The sequence below is a fragment of the Malurus melanocephalus genome, unplaced genomic scaffold, assembly GCF_030028575.1.
Source record: "Malurus melanocephalus ecotype Western Australia unplaced genomic scaffold, MMel_1.1 scaffold_339, whole genome shotgun sequence".
NCBI classification, from domain to species: domain Eukaryota; kingdom Metazoa; phylum Chordata; class Aves; order Passeriformes; family Maluridae; genus Malurus; species Malurus melanocephalus.
Window position 1 is genome coordinate 684710 of NW_026623571.1, and position 20200 is coordinate 704909.

Genomic DNA, 20200 nt, shown 5'->3' on the forward strand with positions numbered 1-20200 from the left:
AAATCCCAGACCATCCTGTCTCATGTGGTGGCCCAAACTGAGAAGCTTAAGGAAAAAAATCAGTAACAGCAACCTTTGTCATTCAGAAATAGGCCTCTGCCAGATTTCCAACAATAATAATTGCTATACTCTATAGTATTCTTGGAGAAAAAAAAGATGCCTGAAAAATGACTGAWAATCAGGAATCCTGGCTATGCCAGAACAAACAAGGTAGTGCTGCTCCTCCCTCCCGAGTATTTAATAAACACTTCATGGAGACAGTGGTGAAGGATGAGCTAAGAGAGGTGAGAAAAGCACAGMTGCTGAGTGCAGAGTAGAAAAAAACAATTTGAACTTTAAGAAGACCAGGTTTCCCAAAGGAGGAGAACTAGAAAATTGTGTATCATTCCCAGCAAAGACCTAAATACTCCTCCCAACTCTTGTTTTCGGGTTAAGAATCCAAACAGATCAGCTGGAAGATTATAGAATTTTGTGAACAACCAAAGTCTCAGCTTGTGATGACACGATGAAATGAGAGCTGCCAGTGCAGCTCCAAGCCTGAAGTTCACAGAGCTGCCCTCTGGGTCAGAGCACCTGAGAATTGCAACATTAGGCATGCCTGATGTCTTGGAGAGCCATTGCAGAGGACAGGAACTCACCGTTCTGGATGAGGGTCTGCGAGCGCGTGAACCTCCCGTGGACAGCTGTCATGTGCAGGGGGCTCTTCCCATCCTTACTCTGACAGAAATGAAACACCAGCGGGTCAGCATGTGATGACTTATGGAAACAGAGGTACAGTGAGTAGAGAACAACATTTTGGGTTTCAGAGAAAGAAACTAAAACCAGGAAAGCTGAGCAATGAGAAAATAGCATGGGAGCGGTACCAGCCTCTACTCACTTTTCACCTTCGTTGGCAAGAACAATCCCTAGCTTCTTTTTATTAATTCTGAGTTTAAATAGTACACTGATTATTCACAGATCTCAAGGGACTTGCCAGAGACTTGTTAAATGCTGAAAACTAAACGCCAGTTTCCCGGATGGGAAACTGAAACACACGGTTTAAACTAAAGTAGTCAAAATCTTATACAAACACAGAAGAYCTCAAATCTTCTGATACCTGTACCAGTACCCTCTGTTAGATAACAGTGAGATCCTTTCAGCTTCCTCAAGATGCATCAGCTTTGCCTCAAGAATATTCAGATATCCTAAGCAGAATCAGACTTTGTCATCCCTGGGCTCTAAAGTAGGTAAGAAGCAACCTTCAGTTTTATTCCMTGGAAAGGGAACTTTGTGGAATCAGGTTTAATTATATCCCTATTCTAGGAGGAAGGAAAACACTAAAAAAGAATAGCTCCTTGACTATCCCTGAGATAACATTCTGAYAGAGCTCCTGGGACTTTATTTTAGYACTGATTCGTGCCTCCATGAAAGCAGCTGGCCTAGAGTTTACAACAATCATTGTATATGACAAGACACTGAGAGTTTCACTGCTGGATATAATCTCACCCAAACAGTTTCACGATCAACATTCTCAGCATCACTCTAATTCCATCAGGGATTTAAAGCCATGCTGTATTTGTCATTACAGTTTCCGCCTGAGATACGCAAAATAGGATAAAGTAAAACCATAGAGCTGGAATTCAAGTTTTACCTGAATATTAACATCTGCCCCATTATTCACTAGTAGTTCAAGACACAGTGCTCCGTGAGTGGAGGCAGCAGCAAAATGCAAGGGGGTGAATCCATTRTTATTAGGCTGATTTACATTAGCACCATAGTCAATCAGCTCATTAACAACAGAATCCTGACCATTGTAACAGGCAATGTGGAGTGCAGTATTTCCATAGATGTTCATCTCATCAATCTAAAAYGAGACAAGGAGACACAGTTAAAATTACAGATATCAGCCCAGCGTTTTACGTAATGCATCAYGCACTGCAAATGGAAATAGCTGGAGGCCTGAACTGTCATAGGACATAGTTCTCACCAGCACATTTCATGGACAAATTATACTCCCAGACAGCTTAACTTGGAATGCTTTACCTTTCCTATTATTAACTTTTTATCATAATGACAATTTCTAAAAGCCGGTGGGAAGCTTAAAGCTGATAGCAGGACTACGTAATGATGATAATGATGACAAAAGTCCTAACATGCTGGAAAGCTTTTCCATGTAAGTGGAAACACAGAATGAATACAAAACTCACAATCTTGATGTTGAAAAAAAATTACAACAGTGAGTATTSAGTTTTTGTGAACAGAACCAGGCATAAGAGCTGTTTCCACAGATTTATTYTGGATAGGGAGTGAAGGTATCTGAGTGAAGGGAATGCGAAAGTACAAAGTCATTTACACGTCAGTAAGAAACAACTTTCAGTAGCTGAGTATTATAAAGATGTAATAAAGRTTATGTTACTTCTTGATGACCAACTTAGTATTCAATTGCTGTTCTGTGAAACAGGACAAGACAGATTGTACAAAAAATGACAGGAACAGCCTCCCATGAAATACAGGCATCTCAAAGATCATATCCCCAGTAGTGGAGAATGGGGAAGTTAAAGAGAGTTAATAGCATAGCCCTGCTAATAACAGGAAACAGCTATTCCACTTCAACTTCACAGTCAACAGCCTGTGAACATGAACTTCTGACAATTTTTTGGCAGGTCAAGTCAACTGAAAACGCCATGGCAAAGGCAATGGCTTTATTTGACAACTCTGATTAACTGTCTGATTAGCTCTTCTGGTCATCTCACCACTGCTTTGAGGAGTTGATAAAAAAGAGAAGTATGTACCTTGAAAAAAAGTTATTTTCCAGAGTGAAAACAATCCATCAGCTAMAGAGGAAATACAGGTCTCTAAACTCAAACAGCCTGAACAACTCTTTATTAAAGTAAGCAGTGTACATGTTGAAAACAACCACTCCTCATATCAAAGGAAATGCTGACTGAAGGAAAATGTCACTACTCCATCTTCTTTTGAAGGAACAGGATATATCTCCTGATTTCTTCAGCAAGATGGCCTGGAATTTCCTGCACCTATCAGACTTTCCTTAATACAGAATGTTTTCTGATTCTTGAACCAATAAACYACATGAAGCATGAGTTAGTCTGGAAAATGGGACCCCTTTTCTTTAGCAGCCCCTATCTTTAGCATCATCTATAAGAAAGAAGAAAAGACTCTGAATAGGGAGAAACAAAGTTGCATTACCACATACCTCCACCCCCAGGTTAAGGAGTTGTTTCACAATGTTAATCTGCCCATTGGATGCAGCTGCATGGAGTGGGGTGTAACCCTTCTTGTCTTTACAAGTCACTTCTGCACCATGATTAATCAGTAAGGCAACAACTTCCAGGTGACCTTCAAAAGTTGAAAGATAGTTATCAATGAGTACACCAYCCTACAACATCACTTCTCCCAAATTACTGCTTTCTTGCTAACACACTGCCCTTTCACTGCTGTTTCATAGTGCTCCCACAGCTTCACAAGAGAAGAAAAAGCATTTTTGTACATGTTTCTAATCCTARCTCCAGGCCTTGTCAAGAAATCCATGCAATCACCTTCCCCAGATGTRTCAAATTTCTCTTCACTGAAGTGATTTTCCAGTTGCTAAAAGAACAAAACCACRCCTCTTTTCCATTTATTTCTCTGAAGCTAACAGTTTGTGTTTTACTCTCCCTCTCACAGAGGATAGTGATACATTGAGCATAGGAGCAGGGCAATGGCTCAGAACAGCATCCTATTAATGTCACCTGCAAACACAACTACTAACACTTACTGGGGTTTGTTAGAGATGAAAAATAACCTTCATAAATTATAAAATTAAGATGAATAGCCTTATTGCTTCATGCTGAGACAGAATTGYCTGTCTTAGAATTAAACATTTATTTTGTCTAACACCATACAAAGCTGTGCACCATCAGAGTTGCACAGCACTGTCATGACAGGGACAGATGTGATCATGTGCAGGACCTAGGAAAAAATATGTACAAAGTCCATAGATTAGTGTCTAAATTAAATACTCAAGAAACTATGTGGGGATTTACACATTAAGATGCTCTAGTTTCATTATCTAACTTCTGCCTAAATTGCACTACAGACTCCATTGCTAATTTAGGCCTYAGATGCTATCTAAATACTTTCAAAAGTACCTCATGAATTTCTGAAAATATTTAAGTGAAAAAGAGGTGTGGAGTTGCACAGCCTTGTAAGAGCCTTTCAAATCTATGGAGKGGTGTTCAAAGCTCGTTAGCTCAAAAGCCACATCACAGTTGTTGGCAAGAACCTTCCCATCTGTCTGTGTATATCAGAAAACCACACAATATGCTTTTCTCACAGTTTGAAATCTCCTATTATCTCATTTCCAAAAGTGCCAAGATTAAAATCAAGATTTCTGACAGGTCACATGAAAGAGTTCCTGGCTGAGGGCACAGAGCTCCCCACAAASTGTAACCTGAAATCTACTGCTCAGCCAGCAAAAGCTCTTGAACAAGCATGACCACTATCACAGGCAATCTTGTTCTAGCCTTTTTAAATTATAATRCCCCGCTGTAAGAAATTTGCCTTTAACTTGAAAGGAATGATAAAGCCAATTGATTTAATTAAAGAGGATTTGATAACACCACTGATTTTTTGAACAGACATTCGGTTGCTCTTGTCCACTCTGGAATAAAAGATGACAATTTGCTCCTAACAGGAAGAGAAGTGCCTATTGTGCACTTCCTAAGAAAATTATAATTTAGCTAACTTATAAACGTCAGTAAATACCAAAATTTATGATTATTGTTACCTGCATTTCACTGAAATAAGCTTTTAGCAAAAACGGAACCAAATATAACCTGTTCTTTTTCMAGCACAAATATAGTCCAGGCTTGACTTAGAGTTAGGATAAAAAGACCAAAATGAAAAAGCAAGACAAAAAACCCACAATTAACTGTCTTAAAAAGGAATTCACAGCCAAGATCTCCCTATCTGTGAGCCCAYAAATGGACAGTGTTTATTTAGATCAGTTGAACCTTTCCCTCTTCAGGGTAATTACAACACTCACTCTCCATGGCCAGGTTTGTTCTTGTCCATTTTAAGACATGCTGTTCATTTGTGAACAAGAAATCAAAAAGAAGGAGCAGCAGCCCAAGCCTTACCCATGTACGCTGCCCAGTGAAGAGCTCTTCTGTCCTTTTTGTCAAAAGCATTGATGTTTGCCCCCTTGGCTAAGAGCAAGTTCACCATCTAGAAGKAACAACAGCAGGTAAACCAACCCTTCAGATCACACACTCAAAATTTTATAGCAAATCAATCTTGCAATAAAGCTGGGATCACAAAATGCTGCATTTGAACAAGAAATTTGTGACTGTGCATTCATGACRTGGACTGGTGACAGTCACAAGTAACCAGGACAAGTTCTGTGTCCACAGATGGGCTGAGAGCCTTTGCAGTGTGCTGCAAATTCAGCTTGGCAAACCACCTGGAAGACAAATGGGGCTGAAAGTGAAACTCTGCTATAAGTTTTACTGATAAGACACATTAAACCCTGTTTTCTGTGGATTGGGACAAGATTACTCCAGACCATGTTGCAAGAAATCTTAGGATCTTCTTGATCTCCACACAGAGTGTCTATTTCTTGTGCCACCATGGTGATTTTCATTATTCCCCTGTGCACATAGCAGTGTGGACAGCACCAGGCTGCTTTCTGCACAATGCTGGCCTTTTCCACAGCACAGATAAGAGCTGAAAAGCTGCTTTCCCCACTGCCAACCAAACAACATTAAATGCAAGAATAATAAGGGGAGGGGGGGGGAAGGAAATCACATCTATTTTTTCAGCAAAACATCCTAAAATCCTAAAATCCAGAGCTAGATATTCCTCTCATACACTGTTTTGCTGCAAAGATCAGCTAATAAGTAACAGCATATATTCAGTTCTTGTTTCTGGTATTACTCTCTATCCAGAAGATTTTGATTATGATAATTAGACACTRTAGTGCAGTGTTTTAAAGATCAAACACCATCACCATTTTATAGGAACTACCATTCCTCCTACTTTTTTATTTACAGTACAACTGATCAACTTTTGTTGACAAAAGCCTACTGATCCAATCCAAGAGTTTTTATTCATGATCTGTATCTTCAGGTATAGAATGGGCAAATGAGGATACTTGTACCTGGTTCTAAGGACTAGCAAAACCTAGGAGGCAAAAATCTAGGGGCTTTATTTACATAAGTTTTTTCATATAGTGAAATAATAATACTAGAAGGGTTTGCTTGTATAAGTRGGAAAAAACAGAAGTGCATTATCTAGAAGACCAATTAGAAAAAGCAGAGTGACTGGATATCACACAGCTGCACATTTCTTCAGTATGAAAGGAATCCAACAGTTTTCCCTTCTTTCCACTCCACCACTCTTACTTTCACAGGTAGCCCAGCTCCAAGGAGCCAAGGAGCCCCGGAGCTGGTGGAGCTGGTGGCACAGCCAGCCTGAGAGTGCAAGCACACCTCACTTGGAGAGTGCAGGCACCTCCAGCCGTGTCTGTGCAGGTCGGGAACCCATCACACAGTCTGGGGAGCAGCCGAGTGGCAGAAACCAGGGGGTCAGTGACACAGGGCTCAGTCTACACCCAGCCAAGGGCACAAAATGAGACAGCAGAGCAGCAGTGCTGAGCTGAACGAGGCCTCCAGGCTCACCTCGATGTGGCCGTTGAGCGCGGCGTGGTGCAGCGCCGTGCGCCCGCCGCGGTCCGACACGTTGACRCTGCTCAGCAGGGGGATGAGGATCTCGGCGCACTTCACCGCCTTGTTGGCAGCTGCCACGTGCAGCGGGGTCTGCCAGTTCTTGTCCCGGGCATTGACATCGGCTGAGTGCTTGATCAGCACCTGCACGGCCTCCTGCAACGGCAGCACAGCCACATCAACCCTGTGTGTCACTGCACAGGGGCCAGGGGAGGTACAGAGAACAACATCTGTTCGAGCCACCTCCCAGGCCTGGGGAATGGGATTGTTGAGCCAAATGCCTCAGCACACAGCAGCTCTGCTGTCACTTAGAGCAGCCAAAACTTCCCAGATGGATCTGAGGATGTCCTGTGCAGAGAACCCATTCTGTTTGGTTGATTAACCTTCAGTGAAGAAATGAATGTACTCACTCGAGCCATTACTCYTGKCACTGATGGGCTCAGCCTTGGCCAGCACTGGGACAATCCTGGAGCTGCCTGACTGTCACACATGGAGCAGCTTCCAGCAGCTCACAGAACCCATCTCACAGAACCCACCCCTACAGCCCCCCACTACCAGAACCTTGCCACACAAACCCAACACACACTGCTACAGGGATCATTTACAAAATGAAAAGCATGTCAAAATAACAGCAAAGTGCTGCATGTTTTATTTATAAACAGGAAAAAGGAGAAAATTTTAAGAAGAGTGAAAACAAAATTTTAGCTTTGCAGAAACGTAAGAATGCTGGTGTTCCCAGCTTTGCATTAGCATTCCTTTCCTCCCCAAGGGCTAAGCACAGGCCAAGGGTCTTCACTGCAATATCCATTCTGTCAGCCTGAGACCAAACAACATCTTTAAAGGTTAATTTTGTTGGTTAAAAGTTAATATTTCCCTGTGAGAAAACGTACTGCTCTTTCTTGAGAGCCTCTCTTGCCGGAGAATTCACAATCAGTCCATTTGTGCTTCTATTCGTGTATCTGCCATTAAGCAAGTCAAATAAAAAAAACCATGTTTTTCTCAAAATTACATTTCTTTTCTTCTTCCTTTTCCACTCCCAAAACAAACAAAATASAAAGCAGCTACTGGGACACAGTAGCATTTAAGCAGCCTTGTCTGATAAATACAACTCACATCCGGTATGTGAGAGAGCCCTAGGTCGTACATAGTATCTTACTCTTTTTCCATAAACTGCAAAGTTTTCTGTTAAGCCCAGCCAAAATTTTATTAATGAATAACAAATGCATACAGTATGTTTAAAYAGTACTTTTATATCTAGAATGGCCCAGGAGAGTGCCTGCAGTCTGTATAAACACTACATACATTACTAAGAGTTTTGTCTTTGTCCTCAACTGATCTCAGAAAAAAAATTCATTTTCTACAGTCATCTCACAAACTGTCCTCTAACAGATTTGCTCAAAGAGTGACATTGCATCTCTTACAACACCAATAATGATGGATGACTGTTGATGTCTCAATAGGATTTTGTTTTTTAAATTACAGGCCTACTATTTTAAGAGTCATTTAAATGCAATTCACTGGAGACCTGCYCAGCTGGGACATGAAGTCAGCAGGAAAATTCATGCACTCTTAATGAAACAAAGAAAAAGTTAAAGGAGAATTTTTAGAAGTGAATAATAAGGATTGAACAGCCTAAGTTTAAAATATTTAAACTTTAAAGAAAAAAACATTTACGTATTTTTGTTTACTTCTGCTGCTTTATCAGATTTGAGATCAGAAGTTAAAGTCCTTATGGAAAAAGTTTAATTCTATGGTTTTTGAAAGCATGACCTTTCCCCTTTTATTAATATAGTTTTTTCATATGCATGCAGTGCCCAGCTTTGGTATAAGCCTCTGCAGTCAGTGTCTCTAACTATGCCAAATTATCASAGTGAAATCTCCTCAACTTTTCCAAACTGTGTAAGGCCAGAAGTTGATATATCCATTAACAATCCTACACAGACACACCTAAGGGATGCTGATTTGTAAATGAATATTTAAATCCCTAAAGCCCCTGAAAAATCAWTAAGGCATAAGTAAAGAAGAGTCCATTCTTTTAGCCAACATATAAAAGGGTTCAAGGAGATAACTYCTGAATTCTGTGAAAGCTTCATAGTAGAAGATAGATAATAAAATTTGTCAATGATCATTCCAAATGCAATGGTACTCATGAGAACTTCCAAAACTACACCAAGTCCTAATGGCCAACTTCTGGGCCACTAATTCATCCCCTACTATCAGTGGGAACTCTGAATTCACCACTGCTATCTACTGCTATCACTATCAATGCTGCCCATTTGTTCACTTGTGTAAGAAGGTAAAAAGCACCAATGAAAGAACCTCAAAAATGCTGACTCCTGTTTCCAAATTGTTACCAAAAGCAGCAATTTTAGTATAAATAATGAAGAAAAAAGGCCAGGAGAACAAAACTGTATGTGTTTATAAAATGCATAGTAGGCCATGAAAAGTCATCAAAGAATGGTGCCTTCACTGAGAGGTACCAGAACTGCCAGCACACCTTCTCATTGTGCTTCAGCTGACAAAGAGTTAAAGGTGACACCCAAAGCCACAGAAAGACATACATTTTCTGTCAGGACTGCTGCTGATGATAAAAATCATGTACTTTGACACACTGGAAAAAAGAAACCAAGCACACTGTGATTCCCGCATCAGAAAGACTGTGGCTGTTTTTTAAGGTTGAAGTCTGATCTTTGTTTTCCAACATGGCTTTTTGTATTTTGCCTCATTACAGCACTCAGATACACAGCATATGAGATATTCCTTTCAGAGGGTTTCAGTGGATGCCAGCAGCTGGGAAGCTCAGCCAGCAGCCAGACAATGCCCGAGTTCAGAAGCGAGCCCAGGATTCCTGCCTCCAGGCTTGGCAAGCACTAGACTGTTACGGAGGTGATTTCAGTCCATCAGTCTCTGGAAGACAGCCACCCTCTGTCTCTTTTACAGCCCCTCCCCTCATCCCCAGCAGCCAATTCGGTCTGCAYTTGGGCTCACTGTTAACTAAGTATTAGAAGGATAAAAGTGGATAGGGAGCTCCACAATGGAAAGCCAAGAATAATGGTGCAGTGTGRAAACAGCCATGCCCAAGCTGCACTTCCAGTAGTTATTGCTGCTCCTTTTTAAAATAGCAATGGAAGAGGTACAACACGATGCCAGAAGATTTCTGTTTGTCAAGGAGAAGAAATATGGGCAAACCCTCCCTTATGCATGAATTAACAGAAAACCGAACGGATGCCTTGGAATGTAATTAACCAAAACAAACTATGCGGCAATGCATGTTGGATCACATCCACATCCACTCCCTTCTGGCACACACACAGCATGCACACATCCACACAGGGATTTATTCCTCTTTTTTTCACCACCTGAAGATGATGTGGGCACAGTGGAGCACCGTGGATTCTATCCCATGTGAGTTCTGGTCRCTGCTCCATATGACTTGCTATGGTAATGTAAAGCAAAATGGAAATAGAGCACGTGAAGGCTCAGGAGCAGCTACAGGTAACTTGTAAACTCCCCATGACASCCACTACAGCTCTCCAGGGTCTGCTTCTCCCCCAGCACCTTGTTCATGTGTAAAAACAGGGTAAAAATCAAATGTGACTCACCTCACTTCTTGAAGCAACTGCTCGATGGAGAGGAGTCAGCCACATATTGTCCTTGGCATTAACACGAGCGCCTGCAAATAAACAGAGCAGGTTACATGCATGCCTTGGGTGTGCCTTGCCCAGCTGAGTACATGGTACTCCCAGYGCTCCCCAGGACTCTCCTGGCACCATGTTCACCTTGGAAATGCATTTCCAGATGTCAGATGGATAAAAGTGTGATTTGGAAAGAAAGGAACCGGATGGATAGGGGCATTATTAGGAACTGCTTTGTAAACGAGACACAAAAGAAGCAAGATTTGTTGGAAGGAATTACACCTGTATGTATGGATATGTATGTCTATGTGTAAGCATTTTTTTATATCAGCTGATACAGCTTGGGGGAAGAAAAGGATGGATTTGGGCTGGCTTGCCAGAAAAGGGGATAAAGGAAGAATATTTGACAGGTGCMGTGGTTCTGGGTGACTGCAGATCCAAAAATAAAAAAAAATAAAAGGAATCCTGTACATTTATATGATCAAAAAGATTTGCTTGCAAGAACTATTAAAGCTATTCACTCAGAAAGGAAATCTAGTGATAAGGACTAGAGAAGCTAATTTTTAAAAGGGCTTAACCTGAAAATATTATAACTTACAGGTTTGTAGGTAGCAGTACCAGTCTGAGAAAAGTAGYACAGGCAGGAAAAAACGKAGAGAAGCACAACTGTCTTGCACAYRGCCTGGGTGAGCCTCTGAACTTCATGAACAAAGGGATTCTTAAGCCTTATTTTGCATCATAACTTAAGAGCATACAAAAGGATGCAATTAATAAATCCCAGTCTCTGAATCACCAACACCTTCTGAGAGCTGATTCTCAGAAATACTGAATGCTTGCCTGTGAATCCCAGTGGTTATTGGGAATTGTGCTAGATAATCAGAAAATAAACAAGTCCTTGCATATTAAACAAGTCAGGATGCAGTCTTTTGGCTGYAAGAAAAACAAAGCCACTTCTATAACTACTGCAACAATTAGAAGCAATCCTCCAAAATCACCTCAGAACCTGGTATACCTGGTGGTACAACCTGCCCTCTGGAAAAACTTCCTTTAGAAAAGACAGTTTCAAAGAGTTTTCTAATTMATCTCTTTAAGTAAGGAAGCTTTTGGCTTCTTTTGTCTCCGTGAGAAAGCCATTACAATTGACACGTTAGTATCCTGCCCTTTGCCAGCACTGTGTGAGGCTCTAGAGACAAAGCAACAACTTTCTCCACCCTCAGGAAACCAGCAGGACTTCAAGGCACCTTCCATTATCCTGATTTGACCTGGTAGGGATATTGGAGATGCAAACTGCTTATGTGAATTCCTAGTSATTGACAGCAAATACCGCTTTTTGGGTTTAGAAATTTATTTTGTATTTTCCTTGGGCTTTTGCCTTACGTCCTTAACTAAGGTTTCTTTTGTTTTAYCTCTACCCATTCACTAATTCTTACAAGCAGATGGTCACAAATCAGAAAGGCTCCTGTGGGGAGTAGAAAAGTGTGACAAATGTATTATTCCTCAGTATTCAACAACTCCAGTGGCATGGGTGAGTATGAAGATGATGACAAAATCTACAGAGGTATCTCTATCAGTAGCTATTCATGCCCTTAACTCATCCATTTACCCTTAGAGAAACTGAAATAGTTGCCAAGAAAGCAGCTGAAGAAAATAGTGAAAGGAAATCTAGCCCAGTATAAATAAAGTAATATACAGCATGCTACCAGGCTTTTCTTTCTCAGCTGTTTTCCACATCCCTTCACTTCCTTGTGCCTCTTTATGGAAAACAGAGAAATTGTTCTTAGGTGTCTAATTCAATGCAACAGCTGATGATGTTTGTGAGTTCTGTTTTTCAGCAGCTACACAGTTTGTTGCCTGCTGAAAACAACACAAAACTTACACAACCTGCTGTTGTCCATTTACTGAGACACTCATATTGTGAAGAGATTTTTCAAGAMWTTTCCCCCCATACTGCCCATTTCCYTCACCAAAATTCATCTTCTAGATTCCCAGTAGTTCTTTGCARGCAATGGTTAATGACAATGAAAAAACTTCACCGGCACTGATGCACTCCTTTGGGTACAGAAAATATCTGTAATTTTATGGATGATCAAGCAGAGGCACTGGGAGAGCAATGCTCAGATTTTCAAAGGTGTCCTCKGCACTCCAGGAACCTGAGGGTTCATCCTGTGACAGCCCTGAGGACAGCCTTGTGAAAGCAGARTTACACAGAAACCCAATTTCAAAGACTAAGCGCTCCAGAACATGCTAATACATCTAAAATGAGCTGAACCCCAGAAGCTTAAATTTTCAAGACCATCCCACAGGACATCCTCAAAGTCCATTGGAAAACCCTCTCTTCACTCTAGACCAAGCACCCTAACCACATTTCAATGCACTTTCTACAATACTCCATWAATTAATGTGTGTCTATAAAGACAAAAAGAGCTGATATACAATCAAATTGGTGTCTATTTTGTCATTCACAGCACAATCATCCTTGAAAATATAAGCTGCTTTAAAGATTTCACTGAAAATCCTTTCAGGCAGCCAGAGCACCCAGCCATCCCACAAAATATCTACTTTTTAAAATAGCATCCTTCAGAGTAAAGCCTTTTCTTGGCCTCACCTTCTGCACCATGCAGTTGGGAGGGCTCATACCCCTGAGCCTGACAAAAAGGTTTAGCTGTAGGGATTTGCTTTGTGAGGCTAAAAATGTTACAGATAAAATCAAGAGAGGAAACTTTCTGAATTCTACTTTTCTTTAATATGGTTGGTTGTAATCTTTGCCATTATTCGCTCTCAATTTTTTCTGCCAAAAGAGGAAATAAATCTGAAACTGCCTCTGTTCTTTTGATATCTGAAATAAACAACTCAATGATGGCTTTTAGGAATAAAGTTAACATCTCTTTATCATAACCCAAGTACAAGTTTCCATCCAGCACATCTGCCAAATCCAGATCTCTAGATTCCACAGTCTAAATCTCCAATATTAGGGATAGTCAATGGAGAAAGAAAACTACTCTTTAACCTATTAATGTCATTATTTACATGCTGCTTTCCAACTTTCCCTATAAGACAGAGCAACAGGTCCACACTTCATAGACCACACATCTCGCAAAGTGTGTATTTAATTTCTCTCCTGAACACTCTACAAAATATGTTGATTCTCCTCCTAGTTTCTACTCATACTGAGAATATTGCCTGACATCAACAGCAAGTGCTTGTGTGCTTTCTCTGTGAAAGCAGCATATTAAGTCAGGCAACCATTTTTTTTCTGCTTATGTAACTAAATGTTACATTCAGATTAATATTTTATGATACACTTACTACTACACTACTCACTACTTCTACTGAATGAAGAGGTAAGTAAAGGAAGATGCTGCACTTGTCTTTGCAGCCCAGTTCATGGAGAGACCACAGTCACAAGAAGGTGTTTATAACAACTCATAAACCTGCTCCTCCATGCCTCAAAAACCTCCAAACCTGGATACAAGTACTCATGCTCATCATGAGTAATGATATTCAYTGTACTTTAATATATGAGGAAAGTAGAATACACAACACAAAATTAATTTTGATTCATGCTGAGCTAGCTGGGAAAGACCTATGCAGTTCCTGCAGACTGAACCCCATCACAGTCMCACYAATGGAAAGTTCAATYTTTAAAAGCCCSCAYTTTAATTTTTTCATACTCACTTGGGTGTGTAAAAACTACCCAAGATGTATCACCCACATTTTGTGCTGTTGATCAGCCAAACACTACAGCCCATGGATGACATGTCTGCAGTGAATTGCTGGAATTAAATGTCCCAGAAGAACACTAGAAAGCTTTCTTCCCTCATCAGGAGCATTCACCAGGACATTTTTGGATGCTGTTTGGGAAAAATGGGTGAAACAGTTTCACCTTTATGAGGAACTGCCTGTGCTGTTACTTGCAAAACTTGAAAAAATACATTGCTCTTGCAATCTTCTCACACCACACGTGACAAACAGCACACACTGTAAGAACCCATGCACAGATGAAGTGCATTAATTCCCAACTCCCAAGGAAGAAAATCATGTTTCAGCACATTGAAAATCATGTTTTAGCACATGCATTGAGCACATTGAAAACCCATCCAAACATAACCTATCTGCGAAGCATTGTTCATTCCAACCCTTCTGCTGCCATCAGGGTTAGAGCAGAAAGATCTGATATGTGATGTATGGCCAGCTAGCTACTCTCACTGAGCAATCAGGCAACCCAAAATTTCCCCGAGAGAGGAAACACATAGCTACAACAAACTGAGTTCTCATTTCCTGCCTTTTCTAGGTCTGGTTAGACTGACAATCCAAAGAAATGTGTTTGTGTGATTTGCATGCACCCGTCCACAGCCTGATCTGCTTTGAAATTGGATGGTGCTTTAAGTAAGAAGCTGGATCAGGTCATCTCTAGAAATACCTTCCAGCCTGAATTATTCTAGCACTCAAGCCTGGAAATTAGAACTCTGAAATAACTTTAAACAAAAAATACAGACTCCATTTGAAGAAGCAGTTTAAAAATTCACAAAACCAATTCCGCAGCAAAGCTGCTTGCAAGGGGTCAGACGTTTGTACCATAAGGTTCCTTTCAGTCCCACATTCTTAAATCCCCACAAGCTTTACTTTCACAGTTCTCCAGTTTAGAAAAACATTGCCTTTGAAATCTGCAAGCACATCCAGGAGTTTGCCATGAATTATGCTTGCTTCTTGAGAGATGACTGCTTTATGCTTTGTTCTGACATATTTTGATCGTGTTTTCTGTCACTACAACAGTTGRRAAACATTTTTTTTAGTTTCTTTTGTTTAGATACTTCCTACTACACAGTTTCTAATACCCAAATAAACTTCCTGACTCTTAGAAACATGCTTCTAATGTAAATAGCACTTACAATTCATTTAAATTAATTTATCCTTTTTTTGCTATTATTCCATAATTTTTGCTTAACAAGAATTTTTGGCTTGTACTCCAGGATGTGAACCCACATTTCAAATACGTACTACAGCAAGTTTCTGAATCACAAACACTGTCAGTTTGAAGGCTTTATACGTTGCTAAAAGGTAGTTACTTTGTTTATTAATTCTGCTTAGTTACAGTTTTATAACAGTATCACCAAATCTAAATATATTTTCTAAGCTTGCAACAAATGCAGCCAGCTCTGGGAAACTCAGAAGCAGGTAATGCCCAAAACACCCTGATATATGCTTTGCTGGATATTCCTTGGAGCTTCAAARTAAGCTGAATAACCAGTTAATAGCAGTGAGGGGCTGCACCTTACCTGATAAAATGAGAAGCTCAATGATGTCTGCATCCCCCAGGAATGATGCAACGTGAAGAGGGGTTCTTTTCTCGGCATCCTACAAAACCAAGATTGTCCAGTTAAAAAACATGGTCAATAAGAGCAGGCATTGGTGTTAAAGAGCAAAGGATTTGCATATATTTGTTTTTATGCGTGCATTTCTGTTTCTAATTAGAAATGCAGTCTCAGCCAGTGAAAGAACAAAAYTCAAGATCTCTACAACACAATAGTCCTCAATTTTTTATCCCTTGTTTCCACCAGTCCTTGAAGAGACACTGTGTTCACTTTGATATCCTGTTCACAGGCAGATGAAATCAAATCTAAAATGTGCAAAGACAGCACCTTTGTGTCTCTTTCAGAAACATTTTCCAATCTTAACTATCACAGCAACATAATTCAGATGCTTCYGGATATCAGACTTTGCAATGCAGCTTTCATCAACAGCACAACAGCAGAGTCTTCAGAAAGACATCTCCAGAGGATGGTTTGGAACCACACACAAGGTCAAMATGCAAAGTCCTCTTAGTCTACAAAGATTCTTGTACACCATTTAGCCTGGTTATCTAMAGCAGCCCAAAATGGGCATGTACACCTTGACGGACCTCTAAACAGAAATAAAGTATTACCAATCAAACCTGTGCCTTTAAACTTAGAAGAATTGCTAGTAATCATATACATAACTTCCAAAATATACCTACTTTTATTTGATTTCTGTAATTTTCCAAATTAAGTAGTTCATTGTAAAGATTTTCTTTTTTAATTTCAAGGGGTATAAATACAGTGTTCACAAAAAAAAAAAAAAAACAACCACAAAAAAAAAAAAAAAAACTGTAATTTTCCAAATTAAGTAGTTCATTGTAAAGATTTTCTTTTTTAATTTCAAGGGGTATAAATACAGTGTTAAAAAAAAAAAAAAAAAAAAAAAAAAAAAAAAAAAAAAAAAAAAAAAAACCACCCAAACATTTATTTTATTGCTTTATTCAGCTGATTCCAGAACACAGGCCTTTAAAACAATTTGCTAAATATTACAAAATGGGCAACAACAATCACAAGAACTGCTAATACTGCTCACTGTGCTATTTGATTCCTGTTTCCAGCCTTAAATGCATTTCATTTTGGTTTCTTAACCACAAAAATAAGTTCTAGACCTTATCAATCAAACTCATTGCAACCTRCTAGCATTAAATATCTTAAGCTAGMAAGAAATTCAACACTTCCTGCAAACAATACCAAAAGAGAAACCCCACCAATATTTACACTCTGTCCCTGAAAAAGATCTCTGAGCCTGTCATGAAAAATACCACTTTTARCATGCCCAAGCAGTCATCAACCATAAGCTATTTTGGAATATCTTCAAAGTATGCTACAAATGTGGAAAAATCTGTGTAGCAGAACCATTTGTCATGGGAATGTCGAAAATTGTTTTCCAGCACTGAGAAGCACAGAGCCACCGATCACCAAAATATTTTATGCTTAATTTTTATATTTGTATGGGTTTTTAGAACATAATGTACGTGGTCTTTAAATTCTGCTGCATTGGGTTTTGATCTCAGGTATTGGATGTGCACACAAAACACTCAGAAGATTGATTACATAAAACCCTSATTGGCACAGGTTAGGGGGGAAGATCTCTTATATTCCCTGTCCTAAATCTTTTTGCCATTCCATAGCAAAAAAATGAACTGACTGATCAAACATATATACAGCAATAGAACCAATTTGATTTGTTTGGGGTTTTTTTTCAGTTTGTTCATATTAATGCACAAAGCTGTTTTTAGTTTAACACAGTATTTGTAATGTACCTGTCAGTGCAGCACAACCAAGCTGGGCAAGAGCACAGCAGTTTGAAGGTGAATGTTAATGATACAAAACCAAGCAATTTTCTACATCAAGGAACCAAGGCTACTCAGTGTTTTGGTGATTATGGGCAATTTTCTATAGTAAACTGTAAATCTGATGCAAATTTGATAACTGAGGGAGGAAAGGGACATGAAACAGAAAATTTTATTATTCTGTAACAGGAATAACTCTCTGTAAGCTTTTTAACCTTTCCATTTTTAAAATCAATACAAAATCCTATCATATTGAGTGCAAATCAAGTTTTCAGAGGAAGAYGGGTTCAGTCACAAAACTGAATTTAAGCTTTATTTGTCCAAGAGGAAAAACCCCTAAAAATTTCTCCATTTATCACAACCAGGCCAAAATCASAGCTCACTTGCACATAGAGCAGCATTTTCAGGAGTCAGGCAGGGAGAAGTTCACACGCTGCACCCACAGCCAAGTGTGCAGATGAGCAACTCAATGCAGGAACATGCTCAAGTTCCTGTTTAGACTGTGCACAGCACTGATACCAAAACAGAGGAACTGAGTTTTCTGCCCATGTGCCCCACCACAGTCACAGAGCCACATCTTCATCGCTCCCTGGCTCGGTGCCCAGCCCACGCCCCCATTCAGCCCCAGACACCCTCAGCCCATGGTGCTGGTAACAGGAACACAGAAGAAAAACAATCATGGTCTAGGGACTGGAAGCTACCCAGAGAGAGAGAGAGAGGGAGAAAAAATCTGTCACAAGGAGAGGCTTGGCAGAACCCCGAACCTCAGCGTACGTTATCAAGGTAAGGAAAGAAAGTGGGGGGAAGAGATGATAACAGGATTACAAAAAGCATGATGACAAATAATCTGACCTGCTTCAAGTGCAGTTCTCAGAGGAACAAAAGGATAGCAAGAGACAGTAGATAAGCTATAAAAAATTGCTAGAAAATCATGCTGAGATAAATTCTCTTTCCAGTACCTCGAGGGGGTCTACAAGGGAGCTGGAGGGGGACCTTGCAAAAGGGAGTGTGGTGATAGAACAAGGGGGAATGGCTTCAAGCTAAAAGAGGACAGGTTTAGATTAGACACTGAGAATAAATTCTTCACTGTGAGAGTGATTATGTACTGGCACAGGCTGCCCAGAGAAGCTGGGGATGCCCCATTCCTGGAAGTGTTCAAGCCCAAGGTGGATGGAGCTTTGAGCTCCTGGTCTAGTGAAAGGTGTCCCTCCCCAAATGCAGGGGGTTGGAAGGAGATGATCTTTAAGATCACTTCCAACCCAGAGGATTCGGTGATTTATAAAAATTGCATTAATAGCCTGCACAGAACAGATACAGGTTAACATTATCTACACCATTATCTACACCCCTTTTTGTTTTTTTAATACAGATAAAAGAAAGTAAGAATTGAACAGACAGGCAATCAGGAACAACAGGCCTCAGTAAGAAAAGCACTCAACACATGCTTAAACTGTTCAAGTGCCCACAGTGGCACTGATAAGGCCCTCACAGGCTTAAAGTTAGACTAGTCCTTAAGTGTTTTRTTGGATCAGAGCCTTGGGGTACATGAAGATTAGCAGAACAGTGAGCTGAAAGAATCATATCAGCACATGTAAACTATTCAGGCACATCAAGAAAAGGGCCTATGTTTTCTCCACAACGAACAGCCTGCATAGATAATGGAAGTGAATTTTGATATCAACTGTAACTGCTCAGATCAGGTGATGCCTAGGACAGGGTTATTTACTATTAAAATGTAAGTGCAACAGCTGCAGAAAATAAATGTATGTCTCCTTTCTTTGTCACCAAAYTGACTGAGCAGCTAAATAAGAACAGTAGGAGTGTACAGGAGTTCAGTGCACTACAAAAATTGAGTTACTGAAGCCTTTGGATTTCCAGCACCATCAAAATGTGCCTGGGTGGCAGAATAAGGCACAGGAATGGCTATAATTACCACGGATCAAGTCTAACCAAAATAATGACAGAAACAAATTTCTTGTTATTCACTCTATTTACAACTGTTCCACCTGAGTACACCTCATTTATACAGCACCACCATTAAAAAACTAATTCTCATATAGAACCTGACTTCAGAAAAATTAATTATTGGGAACTGTTAGGAACTACTGAAGAGGCTAAAAGCATATGAGCAYCTACTTCTYGGGCTATTTACAACCATTCAGAGCYGAAAGCTGAGGSTGTACCAARAAAATCTCTGTTGTTTCAAGGATTTCCTCCCCCTCATACATTCTTTGATTAATGCCTGTAATTCACAGAGCAAATCGAAATGTTTGATTGTAAGCACCACTGCTGAAGGTGAAAGTCAAGCTGTGTAACTTATGCCTGGTGCTCTTCCTTCTGCATGGTAATAACCAAACACAGAAATTCCCATCTGAAAATGCAGTCCTGGTTCCAGCAGTTCTMATCCCCACAATCTTCAGTTTAGCCCTGAAACGAAGATTTTTCTGGACTAACTCTTAAATTGCCAAGTGGTCATGAAGTAGAAGAGGCAAATACTTTGATCTTCTAGAACAAGACAAATTATTTTGCCTCTCCCCCTTCATCTAACAATTGCCTTGCATGAGTCTGACAGTGACTTTTATGCTGGAAAAGCATAACTTTAAAAATTCATTACTAATTCTAGATGAGACCATAGAAACTGTTAYGCTAAAGAATGGAAATATTTTAATGCTTATGGGTATTCAGTGTAAGATTCAAAAGATAGACTTAACTCCTCCATTTTCATAAATACAATA

General features: G+C 40.0%; 1 protein-coding gene across 10 annotated transcripts in view; it reads right to left on the reverse strand.

The window, feature by feature from the left end:
* ANKRD44 (ankyrin repeat domain 44) overlaps positions 1 to 20200 on the reverse strand; it is a 130104-nt gene that overhangs the window by 43632 nt on the left and 66272 nt on the right. For all 10 annotated transcript variants that reach the window (XR_008966117.1, XM_057378024.1, XM_057378023.1 and 7 more), the window contains exons 3-9: positions 15613 to 15691; positions 10304 to 10374; positions 6657 to 6857; positions 5118 to 5205; positions 3194 to 3336; positions 1631 to 1843; positions 639 to 717 (exon numbers count right to left, since the gene is read on the reverse strand). Coding sequence is in view for 9 of the 10 variants with exons in the window: in XM_057378024.1 (XP_057234007.1) it covers positions 639 to 717; positions 1631 to 1843; positions 3194 to 3336; positions 5118 to 5205; positions 6657 to 6857; positions 10304 to 10374; positions 15613 to 15691 (874 nt within the window). In the remaining variant the exon portion in view is untranslated. The remainder of the gene's footprint in view (positions 1 to 638; positions 718 to 1630; positions 1844 to 3193; positions 3337 to 5117; positions 5206 to 6656; positions 6858 to 10303; positions 10375 to 15612; positions 15692 to 20200) is intronic.